The sequence below is a fragment of the Cynara cardunculus genome (genome assembly GCF_001531365.2).
Source record: "Cynara cardunculus var. scolymus isolate 2C chromosome LG 2, CcrdV1, whole genome shotgun sequence".
NCBI lineage: Eukaryota > Viridiplantae > Streptophyta > Magnoliopsida > Asterales > Asteraceae > Cynara > Cynara cardunculus.
Genome location: NC_037529.1, coordinates 65,575,329 through 65,597,564, shown reverse-complemented (window position 1 = coordinate 65,597,564; position 22,236 = coordinate 65,575,329). Strand labels below are relative to the sequence as shown.

At 36.6% G+C, this 22,236-nt stretch overlaps 3 protein-coding genes and 2 non-coding genes across 5 annotated transcripts; 1 reads left to right on the top strand and 4 right to left on the bottom strand.

Annotated features, from left to right (window-relative positions):
- Positions 1–1,286: 1,286 nt before the first annotated feature.
- Positions 1,287–4,538, bottom strand: LOC112505847 (probable serine/threonine-protein kinase WNK11). The gene is made up of 3 exons (XM_025109883.1): positions 4,341–4,538; positions 3,108–3,632; positions 1,287–1,866 (listed from the first exon to the last, which is right to left on the bottom strand). Exons 2-3 carry the CDS (start codon positions 3,609–3,611, stop codon positions 1,486–1,488), a joined length of 885 nt encoding a protein of 294 aa, XP_024965651.1. The 5' UTR covers positions 3,612–3,632; positions 4,341–4,538; the 3' UTR covers positions 1,287–1,485.
- A 1,761-nt stretch (positions 4,539–6,299) lies between these two features.
- Positions 6,300–8,302, bottom strand: LOC112506929 (splicing factor ESS-2 homolog). The gene has a single exon (XM_025111265.1). It carries the CDS (start codon positions 8,075–8,077, stop codon positions 6,530–6,532), a length of 1,548 nt encoding a protein of 515 aa, XP_024967033.1. The 5' UTR covers positions 8,078–8,302; the 3' UTR covers positions 6,300–6,529.
- Positions 8,303–8,380: 78 nt separating this feature from the next.
- On the bottom strand, positions 8,381–8,460 carry TRNAL-UAG. Its single transcript has one exon. It is a non-coding gene; the product is annotated as a tRNA-Leu (tRNA).
- Positions 8,461–13,717: 5,257 nt separating this feature from the next.
- LOC112508356 lies at positions 13,718–13,813 on the top strand. Its single transcript, XR_003068729.1, has one exon. It is a non-coding gene; the product is annotated as a small nucleolar RNA SNORD96 family (small nucleolar RNA).
- Positions 13,814–19,567: 5,754 nt separating this feature from the next.
- On the bottom strand, positions 19,568–21,479 carry LOC112507000 (scarecrow-like protein 21). The gene is made up of 2 exons (XM_025111379.1): positions 21,350–21,479; positions 19,568–21,184 (listed from the first exon to the last, which is right to left on the bottom strand). The coding sequence occupies exon 2, from the start codon at positions 21,171–21,173 to the stop codon at positions 19,677–19,679; it is 1,497 nt and encodes a 498-aa protein (XP_024967147.1). The 5' UTR covers positions 21,174–21,184; positions 21,350–21,479; the 3' UTR covers positions 19,568–19,676.
- Between the last annotated feature and the right edge of the window lie 757 nt (positions 21,480–22,236).

The following is a 22,236-nucleotide window of genomic DNA, read 5'->3' as shown; positions in this document are numbered from 1 at the left end:
TTGGTGCTAAAAGAAACAAGAAGATTGAGATTCTGCAAATCTTACAAACAAACTGAGAATTTAACCATAATTTTTGAGTCTTTTCATGGATATAATTGCTTGATCCGGATTTCCTGAGATTAGAATAATGAAAACAGTACAGTGTTAGTAGTTCTAGAATCCAGAAAACCAGATGATTTTTTCAAATGATAATTAGCCGTTAGATGATTGAATGGAGGGTTACAGATGTAGAAGCATAGTGTTGGTCAAAGTTGGATGCACACGAGTGTGTGTAGTGAAGGAAATGGTAATTTTTTAAGGTTTCAAAGTTGGTTTCTTGAATGCAGTGGGGAAGGTTGAAAATTGCTATCAAAGCCTTGGACAGTAGAATAAGGGTGCAACCCTTCCTACATGTGACTTCTTTGACAATCTCTACATTTTCTGTGTCCTCATTCACCTACAAACCCCTCCAACTTGTTTTATTTTTTAATACGAATGACCATAACACCCCTCGTGCCAAATGTAAGGTATACATGCCTCTACCATCCCGTCTTCAAACTTTATATGAGATTCACTGGTTTCGTCTGATTTGATTTTATATGTAAATTATTTCGTTTTTGTCAAGCAAGTAAAAAGAAATCTTCCAATTGGTTAATATGTTCGTATTTTTGGGGCTTAAGAAAGACGACACTGTTACACATGTATGTCTATAGATCTATTGAACGAGTTATATATATATATATATATATATATAATACCTAAAATAGGGTGCTTAGAAAAAGTGAAAGAATGTTAGATGAAGTGAGGATGAAGTCTTTGTATGGTTTGTAGTGTAAGTTAACAACCAGGACGGCACGGCTCTTAAAATCCTCCATTTTTTAATCCTTAATTCTCTTCTCAATCCCCACAAACCCTTTCTTATTTTATCCATCCATGTTTTTACCATTTTTAACTTTTTCAACATATTTTATGTTAGATGATTTGTATTACTAATATCATTTAAGTGTAATAAGATTAATTTGTTAACCAATGTAATTATGATAAATATTGAACAAGTAAGAAAGGTGCAGAGTGCACACTTGTTTGAGTTTATTTTGATTTAAAGGCGAAGCCCCTAAACGACGGGGTCCAAATGCTTCAAAAATACATGATTTGTGTACATTTTATCTTTCCATATTCAGATGAAATATACTGGATTTGTTTAATTTATAACTTGTTTTACATTTACCGATATTTAAGTCTTTGGTGTTTCGGCATCCTATTAATTAAACCCATTGATTTGAAGGTTGAAATTTTGCAAAGAGGTATTATATAAGAAGAGGTCTTGAAAATGGAATGAAAACAAGCCCAATTACATTCATCACTCAACTTCAAACTATTTGAAACCCTTTTTCTCTACATCAACATGTAAAAACAACTAAACTGAATGCAAACTCAAAATCAAAGAATACGATATTAATATATACACAAGATCCGACAGAAAAAGCGCATGAACGAGTCGCGTGCTTAAGAACTACCATCGCTCTCCTCACTGTGGATAAGAAATGGGTCCTTGAGAAGATCGGAGGCAGAAGGCCTTTCTCGTGGTTTCCCAATGCATCTTTCGATGAATGCTTTTACTTCCGGATCGCTTACTTTGGTGAACGCTTGAGGCATCACACCACCTGTAACCTTCCTGTATATTTTAGCAATACTGTCGCACTCGCTATACGGTATTTCCATTGTCGCCATTTCAAGCAAACACATTCCAAATGAGTATATGTCCACCAACTCATTGTAATCCTCCTCATACAGCTCTGGAGCCATATATTCTGGTGTTCCTAGTAACGTGTGAGCAGCATGGTTCTTCCCTACTACTGCTGCTAAACCCAAGTCACCGATCTTAACCTGAAAGTCGGTAAACATGTAGCACTTAGTATGCAGCTTTATGAATCTAAAATCTAGACCACTTGAATCTTCATTCTTTACTCGGTGTCAGGATTCTACAAGACAAATAGGGTGTGTTTGGTACATGGATGGGACATGACTCAATGACATAGGGTGGTGAAAGAATTACGGAATGTTTTAGGATTTAAATTTGACATGGGTAGTTTAGTACATTTGTAATTTACTAACTTTGTCCCATCTCCATGATTTTTGTTCCACCTATTCTGGTGGGACAAAAAATGCATTTTGTCTCACTCGGTCCTGTCCTATCCCACTCTAATGTTGCACCAAACATGAGACAAGTTTTTGTTATTTCCTGTTCCGTCCTGCGTACCAAACACACCCATAGTGAACCAAGCAAAAGCAATTCCTGATTTTGTGTTCAAACTCCGTCAGGAATTTGGTTTCACTTCCAGGCTTCCATGATGCATCACTCTGCATCTGTCTTAAAGGTTTAATAACCACATGGCACAGTTGGATGTATGTCTACCTCCGCGTGTCTCATATCAATGGTGGTTGAATAATTAAAATCTCAGGTTTCATTCCTTTTCATGATATTTGTAATCCTGTAAACCTTAATTCTAATAACACAGTTTCTTTCTTGGCCAAGCCAAAGAGAAGGAAAGAAGAAATGTCTGAAGCTACAAGTTCATAAAAATGTTGCAAGTTGAAAGACAGTAAATCAATGCTTTTAGTCTATTTCTAATCAATTCCGTCTGTTATTCACTTTCATATTTTCTTTTAATTCTATTTTTGATGATAACATGCAAGTCAATATGCTTTCGGTCTCCACGCAATTTTTTTTAGCAAATAGGAAGCCGGCAGTGTGCTAAATTATCACAATCCTTCATGTCAGCCAGCAATTAACAAGAAGTTACAGATACCTTATGCCAATGGAACTACGTTGGGAAGAATCTATATTTTGCTTTGAACTTCCATAAAGTATTAAGTCATGGAATCAATCCCAAATGGGTCTATAACTCTGCTTGGAACTCCTATGAATCCAAGTACTAATTCCAGATCACCCTCTAATGTTAATACTTGTATTATGAATACTGATTAAGCTTGGTCATGGAGTTTAGATGTATCAGATGCCAGCAGAAAACAAACTCCAATGACATGACATGACATAGATGATGGGCAACTAAACCTTAAGAATATGATAAAAAGTTACAGATTTTGAAGTAAGAAAACATATGTACCTTTCCAATATTTCCATTTATGAAGATGTTACTGCAATTAAGATCCCTATGAATGATGCACGGCTCATGAGTATGGAGATACTCCAATCCCCTCAGAATTTGTCTTGACCAATTCTTCAAGGCCTTGAGCGAGACACGCCTATGCTTCTTCCGGTAATCCCTCAGATTACCCGAGGCACATGCCTCTGTAATAAAATTCAAGGTGCTGTTTTCAGTATCCCTCCAGAAACTGTAGAGAACAATGATGTTCTCGTTCTCCAGTGTCTGTAGCAGTTCTATTTCCGACAACAACCTCTTGAGGACGGATGGGTCTCCACTGAAGTTCCTTAGCTTTACTTGGTTCCAGGCCACATCCCTGCCTTCTTCTTGGTCAAATCCCCTATAGACCTTCTTAACAGCACCAGTGCCCAACAGGTCGCTGTACCTGCCAAATCTTCCTGATGGGTCAACCTCCACAAATGGTTCTCTGTCTTGCTCAGATGTCTCAGCATCAGCAGATGGCATTATACAGAATTTTCCCTGAACCTGAGATTGCAAACAAATCAACCAAATTTAACCAAAAAAGGTAAATCAATTTAACTGTAAGGTTCAACCAATTTGACATCATGATAAAAATATAAAGCAAATATTACCTGTGGAACAAAATTAGGAACCAAAGCTTTATATAAGCCACAACGAGTAAATTCTCACCAGACATAAGCTTGTCATAGAAACATGGTCTTATAAAGCTGATTAAAGAGATTAAACAGGTCTACTTGCGCTCATATTATTTATAAACAATCTAATCTAATACCATAAATTAAGCGGCAATTATTGATAATTAAGTTTAATAGCTGAAATACGAACACGAAGTCACAAAAATTATCTACAGCGTGTATATTCATATACTCCACTTGAACAATACTTGAACCTTTTTACGTTGCTTCAGCAACAATTCTTAGGCATGACGTGATTTTCACCTTACGCGAATATTCAACATGCATAATCCTTACTGAAAGAGGCCAAGAATTATAACTTTATATGATCATCGTCTAGACAAACCTAATTTACTACTCCATCAAAGAGCACTAAGCCTAAAATCCAACTAAACCATCAAAATTCTCAACCCTGATTGAAATTATTCGGTAACATGTTCAAACCAAATCAAACTTTAGGTCTTTGAAAGTAGGCGCATAATTAAAACCAATTAGGAACACAATTACACAAAAAAAACATAAAGAACAACCAAAATACCTGTATAATTCCTCAAATAAGAAAGAATCAACTAGAAGTTCTTCAGGATCTTCGATTGTGTTAGGGTTCCCAGAGGAGATTGCAAGAGCATTGGAGAAGTATGATGAGGATTGTGGCCTTATATATATAGGAATGGGATGCGTGTGTGATGACGATAACTACACGATAACTAGAGAGGTGCACGAGAAGAATATGCGCATTAACTGCATATTAGTATTTATCATGATACGCTGTCGTTCGGGGCATAACATCAAAGAAAGCAAGTTACATTTTTGGTCCCTATGATTTAATAAAGTTTCCGAACTTCGTCCTTGTGTTTTCTAGATTGGTGTTTTTAGTCCCCATAGTTTATAATACATTTGTATTTTCATCTTTAAAGCTAACTTCTACCTTCCAACGTAAATTATAAACCATAAGAATATATATAACAATTTATTTCTCTAAACCTATCTTTTTTAAGAAATACAATATATTTTATTCAATTTTTGAAGCTGTTTTAAGTAAAATCTAAATTCCGCACTTTTTCAATGTAGGCCTATAAATATAAAGAACGATATGAATAACGTAAATAAAAAGAGTTTAATAAAAAGAGTTTTATTAAATAAATGGTTATTATATGCTAATTTCTAAAAAAAAGGAAATTCATTTTATAATACGTAAACTCTAATAATAGATATGTTTGCGTTTATCCTATTTTTAGAAAGGTCGGTGTACGTTACACCTTATTAAAATATTTTACTGGATTCATTTGATTTATATTCCATGTTATTTTTGGAATTTTTGTAAAGACGAAACCTTTAAACCACATTGTGATTATACAAAATCGATTCTCCGACCCACCCGACCCTGTCATCGAGATCCAACCAATTCGGTGTCGTTCGAAATTTACCCTCAATGTCGATGCAAGACCAGTAACGACCCGTGACAACATCTTGTTGTCAAAAGGGAGAATCCAAGGAAAGCAAAACTCATGTGACATCCAACTTGAACACACTAAATGAACTTTCATGCTTCTTGTTGTTCATCAAAAAGTGGTCCCACCTGCTTACGACGAATAAATATCATCTTCGACAAATCATACTAAAAACGACCCTAATTTGCAAAGACCCTTTTTCTCTCTTGATTCAAGATCGACCTCTATCACAAGTATCGTGTGTCGGTTGTAAAGTAAACTTGGCTTTGAATACATCTCCCCTTTAGGAATGTGACCATCACAGGGAGTAGAATAAACAAGGAGAAAATGAGCCTTCTTTAAGCAAAAGCAAGAAAAAGGATGTTATCCCCAACGCATTTTCATCATAATTGAAGCAAACTGTTTCCTTCAACTGTGAAAATGGAAATTGAACGAAAATCAAGACACACACATGAAATAGTTGCCATTAATGAACCCATGTGAATCCCTTATGCTGCAAGTGTACTGCAAATAAGAATAGAAGCCAAAGATATACCTCTTTTCCGAAGAAGGGGGTATGCGTAATGAGCCAGCTCCAGATAGATGTGCTCTGCAAGACTTCTACCATCTAAACACAAGAATTCAGTCTGAAACCTAACCAAAGAAAAGAACTACAACAAATCTGGTGAATCTTGGCGTAGCTTATCAACTACACCAAGATTTCTTACATCTAAACACGATTGACCACCGTGTTTTCTATGGAGATAGAAGCAGAACACATAAACTTGACTTCACCAAACCAAAACAATCAAGCCAAATATATCCCACTCGGAGGTGGGTTACCGGGTGGGATGTATGCAGACTGACCTCTACCCTCAAAGAGTAAGCTGGTGTTTGACAAGTGTGCAAGATAAACCTGCCGTCACCCAAAGTCCAAATGCCAGTGCAATTTATGCAACTTAATTGAAAACTAGCTAAATGTCAGCAACCAAGAGGAAGCTGATTATCAAGATGATAAGTCAGCTGGGATGTGAAGGAAACATTCAAGCGAAATGATACTGGATTAATAAAAAGAATAATGAAGGCAATGAAACTGAAGGAAACAAATTAAACAAGTCACATATTAGAAAAAAGCAGATTCAAATACAGATGCCTATGATGAAAGTATGATAGACAACCATATATCATACTTGTGCGAAAGTAGAGGACCATATGAGACTAAAAATTGTGTAGTTCAACAACAAAGGCATTGTCAAAAGATCAAATCATTGGCCGTAGTGAAGTTAAATACATGTTATTACCAAGGAGGATTAGAGCCCTCCCTTACAGATGGAGATCTCGAACTCAGGCTACCATCTCTTCCTAACCTTGACATACTCCTTCCAGATTTTGGTGTAGCTATCCCCGGACTTGATCCACGATAACTTGCACGCAGTGATTCATCAACAGTGACAGAGTGAGAAGATTTGGCAATCGCATTTCTGACGAATTTCTGTGCAGCAGGAGAAAGGGTTCTTGCACCTGGACTAGCACTACCTCCTCTAGCAGTAGCCGGCAGTGGTGGTTTCTGGAACATCTTGGACCTATCCCTCAGTTTCCGAGCAGCCTCCCTTGATAAAGAATGAGCCTTGAGATCTCTTGAAGGTGGAAGGGGGATATTGAACTGAGGCCCATTACCACTACCACCAATGTCAATTGGTGTATCTTCAGGCTCCAATCTCAGAGGCGTCCCTTCGATTTCTCCCCAAGTAATGAATGGGGATTCATCCACACCCGGTGCAGGAGATGGAGTCCTAACAAAGTTATACCCGTTATCCACCTTCTTATTGGATTCAACATAGAATGGATTCGGGGTCTTTCTTAAATCTTCCAAATCATACTTTTTCAACTTGTCTCCATCCCTATCTGACATCGACCATGGAACTGGGGTACCACCTGCAACAGGGTTGTAGAGAACCGATATGGCATCATCCTCTTTAGGCCTAGAATCCATCATTTTCCCATGGAAGCGTGTATTAGTCTTGCTAATTTCCTTTGTCATCCCTTTCAATCTCTCAGCCAATTCCTCTTGGGTTAGCGGTGCTTCGCCCCTATCAGCTGGATGATACATCAACAAATTCTTTGCAGTATACTTCCAGCCTTCTAACGTTGCTAAAGGCTGATCAGAAGTCCCATAACCATCCGTAATCCTACTCGGTTTTGCATCTTCAATCAATCCCATATCCTGCTTCTCACCTTCCAGTAAGAACTCATACCGTTCTCTCTTCTTTTTATTAACCTTCTCAATAAGTTTGGAAAAACTATCGTTATCTTCACTGGTATACTTCCTAAAAAACTCATCAAGCGTTAACGAATCAGCATCTACAGATCCATCATCCTTAATTAACTCCTTAGCCACATTCAAGACCTCCTCCTTCACAAAACTATCGGTACCAGGAGTCTTATCAAACTCCAAGGGCGTAGTATTTCTAAAAAAAGTTGAACCAGGTGTCCGAATTTTACCTTCCGTATCGGTAACCGATGCTTTCCCAGATCGCCTCTCAATAATCTTCAACTGCGCATCACGTATTAGCATAGGATCACCGGTGCGAGTAGCTTCCAGCCAATCGAGTCGGTCACGAAGCTTAGGGATGTCAGGGAAGAAATCGCGCTCTATGATCTTCTCGATCGCAGCAACGTACGCGTCCTCGTCAAGGACGGTAGAAGAAGAACGTTTTCTAGGGTTTTTGGGAGTTGTGGTGACTAAGGAATTGGATGATCCAAGGTTTTGATGAACCGGTGTTTCTGACACCGAAGGTGACGGAGAAGAGAGCCGGCGGGGTGAGTGCCCTGGTGATAGCAACATATTTTGGGGTTCGGAGACTTGTAGAAATTAGGGCTAATAAACGATCAGTAAAAAGTTAGGGTTCTTCCTGTCGAAATCTGTACAATCAGAGATCGAAAGAGATAGGTCTTTGGAATCTGAAGATCGGAAAAAGAAGAACACGGTTTCGTATACGGCGGTGGAGGGCGGCGATATGGCAAAAATTGGGGAAGAATGATTGCTTGCTTCTGATCCCTTTGATGCTTGGAGTCGGTGGCGTTCGCATATTTTTCAGCCACATTTATTTATTTAATTTTAATTATGAAAAAATGAAGACGAAAAAATTGACAGCTGTGGGATTTGAACCCACGCCCTTTCGGACCAGAGCCTAAATCTGGCGCCTTAGACCACTCGGCCAAACTGTCTTGATGAGTTTATGTTCACAATTAAAAATTATAAGATAAATATTTTAAAAAGTATTTATTTCTTGTTTTAATTCATAAACGTGCAGGGCCGGACCCAGATTTTTTTTTAAACGGTGACATCATTTAACCATAAGAAAAAAAATATTTTTTTTTTCAAATGATAGCATCATTTGACTAAGAAAATGACACTAACATGATTCGAACTTGGGTGTGGCGTGGAATAAAAGCTTTGCAAACCAACTCTACCAAATAAAACTTATTCTCATTGTAGTTTCAAAATACATACGGTGACACACAACAAATTAATACGGTTTCACTGTTTACGAAACATAATTTTTTTTTACCTTTCGACAGAGAAATAATATGGTGGCACGTGCCACCCATACCACATACATAGGTCCGTCCATGGAAACGTGAGACAGATATATTATAATAAAAACGAAAAAAAAATCATATTTACAACATATTTGAAATGTAACTTGTAGTATAATCAGCCTTCTGTGTAAAAGTAAATCCCTCAGGTACTAGACAGTTAGAAAAGGAGCAGTGTGATTTTATTCAAATGCATAACATGTTCAAGTTCATATCTTGTAGGAGACGGATTTGAACTCCTCTGCTAATCTCAATCATTGAATAAACTCTACATTGCCTCCTGACATGTGATTTTAAGGGTAGGTACCGTGTGAGGACGGTTGGTGTTGCTGATATTCAACTTTTTGCTCAAATATAAATTGCAGTAACAGATATGAAACAATCTCCTACTAAAAAAGGAAAACAAATAATACATTCCTATGACAACTAAATGATATGAACTTACAAAAAAAAACATAAGGAACAAAAACAAGACAACGTAAACAAACTGGATGCAAATAAATAAGAAAGATCTTTTCAAACGTGATAATTGATACAAGGAAACATCATATTTTTACTTCATAGCAACACTGGTAATTGGGACACCTCTCGAATTTAGATCATGAAAATAATGTTTACCAAAACATTTTTCAAAATGAATAGTTGGTGTTAAATAGAAATTGACGTTGTTTTCAATAGTTTATTAAGGTAATATTCCAAACAAGTATGGTATGGTAGAATGCGATTAATATTCCCACAAATGGCAGCATATTGCTACCACTGTCCACTGGTTAGGTTCCTCTCAATCATAAGGAAATAGTTTGTCCCGCTCCCGCATTTTGTGTTAAAATTGTATGAGGTAATGAGACCAGCCTCCCAACAACGATATATCAATGATCTCGGGAAACATAACATTCTATGCCATCAAAGTTTGGGTGACGTTTGTTTTTTAAGAGGTGTTGAAGTTTGATTTCACTTTTGATTTATAAGAGGTGACGCTGAAGTCTGAAATCTGAATCAATGAGATTGTTTGTTTTTGTAAACTGACAAATATCTGAAGTATGAATCAAAATAAGAGCCGAATAACATGCCTCAATTAATACGATATGTATATATATATATATATATATATATATATATATAGAGGCAGGTTCAAATGCGAACCGTCCAATTCTTACGAACCGTGTGAACCAAGTTTGACCAATAAGATAATTCCATTTATTTTTAATTAAATTTAATTGATAAGGTTATTTATGTCATTTTACAAAAAAATTTGATAATTAAAGAAKTTAGTAATATATTTTATTTAAGGCAAATTTATTAGGAGAAAGTATGAAACATGGTAATGTTTAAAGCAATAATTGTAATATATTATTAAAATCTTTAATTTTAAGAAATTGCAATGGAATGAGGATTCTGGTATCTTGTACAATTAAAAATATGAAGGTGTATGCAATAGATTCATGATAGTTCATGTATCGCAATAACAGTGCGTGTGCAATTTTTTTTAATGGAGAAGGTGAAAAGATTTCGTTGGATAATAATTAATGAAATCGATTCATGATAGCGAAACGTTTTCATTGTTTTAACAAACTCGAAATCTAATGAACTACTTTCATTGAGATCCATGAAAAAATGTATATGAAGTTGTTGCGTTTAGTTGTTATAATAGTCATGATACTGTTKYRTWAATYKWTTTGTTACTTTTGAAATYAACGTATCACGAAATGGGTGCATTATGGAGTAGATGCATTTAAAAGAGTTAATGAAATAGATTGAGGTGAAACAGTTAATGAAATAGATTCATGTGAAAAGTTAAGAAAATATAGCTAGTTTAATGCACTACTTTCATCGTGATACATGATGCATTGTATCAGAAGTTGAACCGCTCTGTTGTTAGAATGGTCATGAATCGAGTGCATATTGGATTTTGTTCTTTTTGAAATATACGTATAATGAAACGGGTGTATAATGAGATAGATTGAAGTGAAATATATAACGAAATAGTTTCATGTGAAATATGTAATGAAAAAAATTCAAAAAAAAAAAAGTTAATGAAATACATTCATCATGAAGTGATATGAATTAATATAACATACCTCCATTATTGCCGACCATTTTTCTTGAATATGCTGATGATCGATGATTTTGGAAACACTATATTCGATTGGGAAGAAGTGATACCCTTGCAGTGATTTGGGAATGTAAGCGATGAAGACGGGATTCTGATGACAGATTGCGATTAGGAGCTTAGGAATTGTTAATTATGTTTACCATTATACCCTTATTGATTAAATAAATTGAATTTTTATTTTTATTTTATTTTTAATTTCCATAAATAAAGCCTACAAATCTTGACCATTGATCAAGAAAATGGATGGTTGAGATTGGTTCACACGGTTTACACAAACGGAGAGGGTTCGCATTTGAACGCTCCTCTATATATATGTATATATATATATATATATATATATATATATATATATATAGGATCATATCAAACACCCAAATTTCATTTTATCTTTCTTTCTATCTTTTCCCCTCTTTCTTTCTCTCCATCTCTCTCTCACTACAACATATATTCATCATTCCAATTTTAATTATGAACCAGGGAAGCCCACATCAAGATTTCTTTGTCAAACAAACATATTGTTTTGAAATCGGGATTGAAATCTGAACAATCACAGAGGCAATATCGAGGAGGATGAACATGCCCTTGGTTCTTATTTCTCCTCCTCTCAAATCTTAATTGTTATTTAGCTTATTGATGAAACAAAGATCAATTGAGATGGTGAAGTCGGTCGACTGATGAAGCACATACTGATTGAGAGGGTGAAATCGATCGATTGAGATGGTGAGGAGATTGATTGAGAGGGTGAAGTCGATCGAATGATGGAGTAGAGATCAATGACCAATTTCGTGGAGCAAGGCGATAGATTGATTAGATTGAACAAGGCAATAGATTAGGTTGAAGTCGGTCATCTGGATAGTCTTTAGGATTAAGAGGCAGATAAAGGGCTAGGTTATCACTAATTTTTTCAGAAGACAATAAGGGATAAAAGGCTCTGAAAATAAAAGAAAAACAAATGGTCTGATTTGTCTTATGTCTGGTCGAATTAGACACAAGTGGTAAAATAAGAGCTTTAAAAAAAACAAACACCTTGGACTTGTTTTCATTTCAGTAACTGAAACTTGGAAGTTCTCTTTTTTCTACAAACATTTTCATTAATTTTTGCTTTATAATAAATATATAAGTTATTTTGTTCCGACCACGCCTGGCATGCCTACCCTCTAACACTGATTTGTAAATGTTGTGTGTAAAATTGCGTCAAAGTCTCTTGTCGCACCATCATAGTACACAACAAAGGTGCATATATTTATTCTTTTAAATTATTCCGCTGTAAGAGGTCGAAAGTTTTAATTTAGCCATCATTTTGGAGTGTCTTTGGAAAATTTATTTTAGATTACGTAATATTTTCTCATGGTAAAATTATGGGTGTTTCACCGGGGAATACCACAACTCGAGTTGGTTGGAGTTGAGTCCCTTTGAGATCCGTGTCACTTAGTCGTAACCCTAGCTTTAGAACGGGGATCCGTGGAGACAAGACACGTTTCAGGGAGGAAGATACAGAGGGCAAGGGAGGTAGAAGTCTCTATGTGGATGTCTTTGGTGGCTACACCGTTAGTGAACGAAGGATTAGCGGCGGCAATCAACTCTTCGGGGCGGGATGTAATGTCGAATGAGCCGTTCCTTATCGTTCAAATTAAGGTTCTAGATTCGATTATGCAACCATCGCTTTAATATCAATTTGAAAAGCACACTATATAATTTCACAACAACGCTTGGCCTTTCTCAAACACATACACACACCCCTTTTCTATCTCACTTTTAATTCTTATTTTACTGTAACAAAAACCTGTAACCAAAGTTCCCCCTCCCCCTCCCCCTCCCCCTTATGTTTCAAGATCAACAATTAATGGGGACAAATGATGACATCTTGTTAGGGTTCTTCTTGATCAATGAGGAACCTTGTCACCAACCATGGAAGATTAGCTTCAATCGGATGCTTCAATGGTGGATGTTGATTGTGCCAGGTGGGCCCCTTATGCATAACGCACCGACCGGTGCGTAAGAGGGGGGTCAGGCTAAGGTCGGCTCAGTTTAGTCAATGGTCAAGTCACTATTTTTTTGTTTTTGCAAATTGATCCTTCTACGCACGGACTGGTGCGTAGATGGTAACCTGTAGTTATTTTTAGAAAATTTATAGTGTAGGGTTAAAAATGTATTTTTAAAAATATAATGGGTTAGTTTTGTCAGGATCCCCATCTCGTTTATCACACATGCTACTCAGCAAACGGCATGTACTTCCCCTAGGGTTTTATTGAGAATAGATCATCTCATCTTACCATCATCCGACGGTTCACAATTCATCACCATCGCCAGCTCTCCACCCCTCTCCCCTATAATAGGGCTTCATCCTCTACTACTTCAACACATAAACCCTAACCCCCCGCCTACCATCATCATCCTCTTCCCTCAAATCTTGGTTATCACAATTTCACAATCCTCAGGATCTCAGATAGACTTCTCTCATCGCCGGCGATTCACCAAGGTAAGACAATTTCTTTTTTACAAGTCTAAAGATTGTATGTTTTGAATCGACGATTTACGAACATTTGGGGCGAACTAGTTGATATTCGTAAAACTCAATGTAAATCAGTCGCAAATTGAGCCGTCTCCTTGATCACAGCGGTTGAGCCGCTCTTCATTGGCGGTTCCCGTTAAAAGGAGAAGGCGTTGTCACATCCTATCGCCTTGGGGAGCGGAGTCTCTGCAATTACCTCTTGGGATTGGCCGTGAGAAAAACATTTTAACAAAAAATCATTTGCATTATTTAATTGAAGTTGGCCAGTGATGAAATCTGTATAAAAGAACACCATCTTTCGGGACTGAATGCCTTTTACAAAGGCTTTGTTGATCAATTCTGCAATTCTGAGGCCATTTGCATGTCTGTTTTTACATCCGTTTTGATGTGGATCAAAGTAATTGAACGATTTGCAACTATTGTTTTGATTAATTTTAATTACATATACACATCAGGACACTGATTGCCCTAATCCTGATAGCATATGGGTTATTTGGTATGCAGATTGCTAAATAATCGATTTAAAAATGGGGATTGTTGGTATTAGGTTTTGATCTTACGGCTGTCTGGATGTAATAAATACACAATGCGATGTGTTTACAAATTTTATGGTCAAAGAATGAATCTTTGATTGGTTTTTATTGATTGAAAGACTTAATGACATAATGCACAAATAGCAGAACTTGCGTCAAAATCCGAAGTGAGACTTGACTAACTTATTTAGAAAGCACGTTCAAAGCATTACACCGACAAGGATATGCAACTTTGCAATAATTAACGCAGAACAAAAAGCTATCAACTTGATCGAATGCGGCATACCAAAATAATTGTATTAGATATTGTTTGTTTTGTTCTTACTAGATTAGTTGCCTTGTGAATTGGATTTGATGTTGGCTACTGTTAGATTGTTGCAAAGTTATTTGAATAGCTTGGGTGAGAATTAGGCATTTGAATGGGATGGGGACCTCATTCTGCATCCCTGCCTTATCCCCAACCTTGTTAGGGAATATGACATCTCTATTTTAAGGAGAAAACGGTGATTTTTTTCTTGATTATACAAGTTATTTTAAATTATCTGTTAAGAGATGCTTACCCAGGTAAGAAGTAAAAGTGTTTCCCCAACAGCAAAATCAGCAATCAGATTTTCTGCCTTTGACTGTCTTTTTATTGGAGTCAACAAAAAAAATAAATCTTATCGTGGTAAGGGGATGTATTCATTATCTACTCTCTCCATCTAAAACCCTAAATCGGTGGGGATGAGGGATGTATTCCTTATTTCATGATGTGGGGAAGAGGAACGTCGGCAGCGTTGGTGAACATGCTCGATTCAAGGTGTTGGATGGCAACGAGAGGGCGAGTGACAGACCATTTCTTTGGGTTGGGGGTGGCAGAGATAATCAGAGGAACTAGGGTTTTGGGCAAAGAAAAATAGGTGGGGAAGAGGAACGCCAGCGGTGGCCATGTCCGATACAAGTTGTTGGACGGTGACGAGAGGGTGAGCGACGACCATTTCTGTGGGTCGGGGTGGCAGAGTGAATCAGGGGAACTAGGGTCTTGGGCAAAGAGAACTATGGTTTTTGAATCAAGGGTGGCCATGTCCGATTCAAGTTCCCCGATTCAAGTTTTTGAGAAATATAATTGGGGCTAAAATGTATATGGGTTAATATGGGCTTGTGCTTTTTTTATCTTATCCAAATATAATTGGGCTTAAATATAATTTGATAAATAACATTTTATGTTAGCACTTAATATAATATATATGATAAACAATAATTTTCAATCAAAACTTACTCTAGAAAGATTGGTAAACTTAATATAATATATATGATAAACAAAAAAAATACAATCTGCACTTACTCTATTCGAACCTCTTACCTGAATCAACACTTAACCAAAAAAATTGGTAAACGTCTCCCAACTTGAACAATTTCTAGCTCTTTCTACTCGTAACTTAGGTTAAACCTAATGGAAATCTACAGAGTCGAACATAAGTTTTGATACCATAATTGCAACATCCCTAATCTACAGCGAAAAAGGGATTTTCAAACAACATAATGAATCATTAAAAAATCTATAATTACATCAAATACTTATTTCAACACAAATTTAACCTCCAATCTCCAAAGATAAAAGTCGAATCTCAAACAAACATTCATAATTTCATAATGCTCTTGATTTCCCCATAGCTAGATACCTGTCAGAAGAAAAGAAAAACATTGGGTGAGCCAAATGTCCGATACAGATTATGATTACAAAATAAGTAAAACATAATGTAATTAATGAGATGGAAGTTAAAGTTTTAAAAATTCCCTCATACAAAATCACCACCAAAGAAATTCAAGCAAGAACAAGGGGTTAATTTATAGATATCGAGCTTCCTGTACGGAGCAAAATCATAACATGAGATATTCAAACAAATCATGATGCAATGGATTCGTAATTCTAAGTGTATCCAAAATTAGTTGCATGTATGACATTATATTGTACACTGATAACAAAACTCCAAAGTCTTGGGGCCGATTCATACGCCTCCTTTAGAGCACACAAAAATTGGAAAGAAACGTCGTGCACTAATCACATTGCCACTGGTCGTGTCACGCCACTGACGTCACAATGACATTGCTTGGAGTACCCTACAGGTGGTTAACTTGGTATTCTTATTCTCCAAACTTATCTAACCAAAAGGTTCTATGTATGCGTGGACGAATATAAAACCAACTTCAATACATCAAGATCTTATTAAATCAGGAAATCAAAAACGTATTTTTCAAATAAAATAAGGCTAATAACTCAAATCGAAGTTAAGATCTCAAATATCAAAGTTTTGAACACCACCAAAGATTTATACAAGAATATTTTGATGATCGAAATTGCAATTATCAACCAAAAAAGCAATTGAGACATAATTCACAACAAATGTCACAATTGAACAAATAAAATCGAATAAAGTGTTGCTGAAAGAAGTACAAAGATCCATACTTGGCACGATATCTGACACAATATAAATAATTTACAACTAATAAGATATACTACTAATTTTTTATTGCTAAGATATAAACTTAAACAAACCTATGATTGGTCAACCCTAAAAATATAGATATCCCCATATATGTTAATTATTTAACTTCTAAATTCTAAAATTCATCTATAAAATATTTACAACCAAAATATAGTTTAAGAGGAATAAAAGATAGAAATTGCATTTCAAATTATTCAGACTGAAAGAATGCAATAAAATCCCTAAATCGAGATTAGAACTATTAAACAGGCAGAGCCAATCCTTTAAGTAGACATAAAATAGTTTGCTTGTTCTCACTGACCAATGATGGTAATCTTAAGTAACCCCCATTATTAAAAGACACATCTTTCTGTAATGTTGTAGTAGCATTATTATTTGACTTTTGAACTCCCAAGTTAACGATTTGACCTGATGCCATCTCATTTGTAGTAAGAATACCTTTCAAACACCTTAAATTCATCATAAAAACATAGGAAAGCATCTAAGAAATGAAATAGAAGGCGATGAAGCATTATGCGAAGCGATGGCTCTTCATACCTTGAATAGAATCCAGATAAATGGTAAACTGAAAACAACGTATCGATCCATTTTTAAGAAGGACAAGGAGCTACCTATATCATTTGCACTACAAAATACTAGAGCTATTAATGACTTAATGAAAAGTATGATCTTATCCACTTTGAACCATACTCTAATACAAATAATTCTAAACCAATTTTTTTTCTATTAAGATCTAATGACATATTTAATTTTGTTTGAGATGTGTTAACGGAAACAACTGAAGGGTCATATGACTTATTCAATATAGCCATTTTGGCTTGATAATTAAGCTGTATAGAAACAATTCTGAATGAACAAATAAGTTGTCTAGACCAGTAAACTTAGGGGTCGTTTACCAAACAGTTACCCGGTAAGCATTTACCGGTAAAATTTAACAGTACCACTTACTTACCGGGTAAAATTTTAGTCCACCAAAACGGCATCGTATGGAACAATTTACCATGTAAGCGCTTACCATGGAAAAAGTCGTTGCTCTCACTTACTTAGTAAAACTCTTGGTTCTTGTGTTCTTCTTACCGGGTAAAATTCTTGGTCGTTACTATACTCATCCGGTAAAGTAATGTGACTTGGTAAACGCTTACTCGAGTAAGAGTAAGCGTTTACCAAGTAAGAGCCCCTTATCATGCTACAAGGTAAACAACCCACCGGTTATTTCACAAATGTAAACGTATTAGTTCTATTTTATGTTACCAGATTCTTCTATGCATTCCACCAACAACCCTATGCGTTCCCCAATTTTACGTCGTTTAGTTAATTAAATTCAACCAAACAATCTTCGCGTGAGAATTCTGACGAAGCTCGACGGAGTAAATTCTCTGTTTCGCTGTCAACGATCAAGGCTCGCCAATATCAATTCAGCCAAAAAGGTATGTTAAGATTTTATGTGGTTTAAAATTCACGATGTTACTGCTTTACCTTTTTGTTTTGTTTATTGATTGATTTCGGCTCGTATACGAAATTCAGTAAATTCTCCGTAATAAGTAACAATGTTCGACTTTCTTCAATGACCGTTTACGATTTATATTTCACTGATTATTGCTAGAGATACCGAAGATGTGATTTTGTAATGGCAGAGCTGATTATCATATTTAGGGCTTGATTTCGGATTGTTGATTGGTTTATGAATTTGAATTGCTGTCCACTTCATTCCCAATTTGTGTCGCTTTCTGAGTTTCTCAGATAATTCATCGTTGATTCATGAAATTTGCTTGGAGAAACACTCGTTTAAGTATATGAAGGTTATTTGGGATCATTTTTACTTGAAGAAGAGATTGATGACTGATGACGATGTTAAGAGCATCTCCAAGGGGTTAATATGCAACAAAGAAAAATATGCATTTCCAAAATTTTGAAATCATTTCGTTTTCTATTTCTGATTTGATGTTTGTGATTATATGATTGTATTTTCATTTATAGAGGTGTAAGACTGTAAACGAACTGAACGTGCAGCAAACTGTTTGGCGGGAAGTTCGTTTATGTTCGTTTATTTAATAAATGAACGGACATGAACAATTTTTTTTGTTCGTTTAGTTAAACGAACGAACATAAACAAGTGTCTTGTTCGTTCATCTATGTTCATGAACATTCGTTCATTTACCATTCGTTTATATTTGTTTGTTTACGTTCGTTTATATACTAAATTTAATATATAATCATTTGTTTATTTACTTTGAATTCAAATAATATTTATGTAATGTTCGTTTAGCCCGTTTGTTTATGTTTGTTTAACCCGTTCGTTTATGTTTGTTTAGCCCGTTCGTTTATGTTCGTTTAACATGTTAACGAACGAACATAAACGAACACGAAAACACCTGATTTCTAAACAAACGACAAGAAGACAAAGATTTTTGTTCGTTTACCTTTCGTGTTCATTCGTTTGTTCGGTTAAGTTAAACGAACGAACATAAACAAGCCTCCTTTCGTGTTCGTTCTGCTCGTTTACAACCCTACAAAGGTGTATCGCATTTTTGTTGGATAACCCTATAGTTTACGTGTACCGACTAATTGCTTCAGATTTTATACTCTCATAAAAAAGCACAATTATCCAGAGATGTTTTGACGAGGGTTTTCATGTCTTAATGGTTAGCACACCACAATTCACCCGGCTTAATTTCTTTCGTTTCTTATACCGATATACCGACTGATTCATAACGATCAAGAATGGCCTGAACTCATCGCAGTGAACCTCTATATCTACAAAAGACTTGCCCCTGAATTAAAACCCAGAAAAGATTTGAGATTTCTTGTTTGGCTTAAAACAGGTGGGTGGTATTGACCAATTTGGACGGCACCGTCCGGCTTCAGAAACCAGTCAAAAAACATTCAAGTCCCCAAGAAGCTTAACACATCTTGATGTTGACCTTTTTGTGGTCAACACTTTTACTTTCCTTACAATGTAGTGCTATTGCGAAACACCATAAATAAGGCTGTGCCCTTGGACTTAGACTCTTGTTTTGTCGCCATACACAACATTTTTACTAACCCAACTTAACTGAACAGCTCAGGTACCTTAATGAAGGCAGGTGCTTAACAGGGGACCTGAATGAAAGGTGGATTTATGATTCGTTGATTCATACACAGCTTGTTTAGGTTACATTATGTTCTAACTTAGCAGAAAGCTAAAAAGCTGAGACATTTGATCACTTCCAAGCACAAGAAGCAACCAAATCTCTGTTCATCCACCCAAGATACAGGGCTCCATCTCTTTCTTCAACCCTGTATCTCTCACTATAGTTGTTTAGCAGCCTTTTGATCGTTCCGTTCACCACTGGACTCATCGGGCTCGGGCTAAACCCCGCCATACTGAACCGTAACTTCCACTTCCCCAGAAGCTCGTGGCGTTCGACCCTCTCGTTCCCCTCGCACGCTATTATGTTTACCACGTCTCGAGCCAGACAATGCTGTTCGACGTTTATTCGTTTCTTGTGTTGCCGTGGAAGAGTGATGTCGATAGACTCGAACATTGCATGGTAATACTCGAGAGCCTCGAGAAACCGAGGGTAAAACGGAGCTGTGTTTGTGTTAGATTCTTGCTCGACTAGGGTTACAACTTTCGGGTTCATGCTCTTCACAAGCCTCAACACTCGATCTCTATGGTTTTGAGTGCTCACGCTCTCATCCGGCATTCGATGCAAAACAAATGCGAAATTCACCGCCAAAGACTCGCCGGGTTGGGCACGGAAACTCTCGATCCCAACCTCGGTGTGGAACTCAAAAGGCACATTGTAGGCTTTTGCTAGCTTGCATAGCCTTTTACCTACAATATGCAACTTGCTTGTGGAGTCATGGAAGCCCGTAATCCTGATATGCGGGGGACCACCGGGTCTCTTTGCAAATGCCTGGATTAACGGGACCCACTGACTCCCTTGTACGATGCGGAAGTCGATGATATGGATGCGTTTTTCGTCCTTCATCGCTTCCGCTATTGCACCGTTTGCGGACATGTAACCGAACTTGAAATACGGGCAAATCTCGTACAAAATATGCATATCGGAGGGAAGCTCGGACTTGTAGATCGTGCTACCGGAAGATGAAAGCCGAGCCACCAGTCCTTCTAACATGTATGCCCCCAAACGCTGGATCGGCTCTCCGGCAACGGACACCATTTGCCGGAGTTCCGATATCAAATATTGGGCGTTAAACAAATCGTTATTTGAAACCGATTTAGCACAGGCAATGAGGACTTGTTTCAGGTCTCGTCTCGGAAAACATCCCATCACCTCTTTCCAAATGTTGACATCCGGCATGTCCACTACACCTCCGGCGAATGATTTCCCATTTCCGGCATCGTCGTCGAAATCCGAATCTCCAAGCATTACAGTCTCCAACTGCCTCAATCTATACCTAAAGTCGTGGGCATCAGAGGAATGAGATTCATTCTGTGAGGAAGACAAAGTGGAAGGCGAGTAGTACACGGTGGTACAACTCCCATTTGCAGAAGAGGATTCTAGGGTGCAGTATGAGTCCGATTTGGTGAAGTAATTGGTTCCATGGCTGAGATGATCTAAACATTGAAGTTGGGGGTTACAGAAAGCCTCGATTTGTTGCATCGATTGATGGTAAAAGGCGTTGGATGTGGCGGATCTGTTGTGCTCCGATGCTTGCATTGAGGAATTCGTCACAAACCCCAGTTGCATACGACTTCAATCTGCAAAAAGACCAGGTTAAAATTGTTCAAAAATTAGGTGAATTGTAAGAACACAGGGATCAAATGATACGAAAATGGCATAAAATTCCAACAATATTTCTCGACCAATCCTCAAAATACATATGGGTAGGGATAGAACTGCAGTTTTAAGAACCCTAAACCCACCTTCAGAAACACCATGAAAGTTGAATTTCTCAGCGAACAGGGGAGTAATGGAGATAAGACATTAGAAAGGAAGAAAGCGAAAGCAAAATCATGGAGGAGGTGAAACAGCAGGACAGATAATATGAAGGAATCTTAACTTGGCTTTGAATCACACTCAAACCAGAGTTGAGAGAGAGTGGGTAATAGCATTTTGGAAAGAAGGAAAGGGAAGGAGCAACTAGCAGCTACATTGTGTTTATAAAAGGGGCAGACTTTAAAATAGCCCTTCCCGTTGGAACAATATTACACCAATGCCACCTATTTACTATATACAAGATATATTTTAAATGTAATCATGTTCATTTATAGAACTAATTCAACTCAATTAATTGAGATATTTATAAAAATGATGAAAGTTCATTTATTATGATTTGAATATTTATGTAAGATGAATATGGTTCATTAATTATGATTAATGTTTTATATTAGAAAACAATCAAAACTTCTATAAAATCACATATTCATCAAATTAAATGGACGGTTGAGATTGTGTTGTATTGATTGTACAAATATAAAAGATTGTATAATAACCAACCTCTATATAATATTGATATTCATGGGTAATAGGATCTATGTATTTGTATGTGCATGCGTGTGTATGCACATGAGCACATGCATCATGTATGCATACAAAGCTTTTTTTATATGCTGTCAAAAGTATCGGATAATTGTTTTCTGGTGTTTCTAAAGAGCAATACAATATCATTGGCATGAAGTGAAGACATGATAGACATTTTTTTATCTCTTCATTTTTTGTCTTACTCAAGCCGATATTCTTTAGTGTATAAATTTTATAAACAAGATCTAAGAATCGATTTAGTTAATGCAAGGAGATTGTGGGGTCTGAG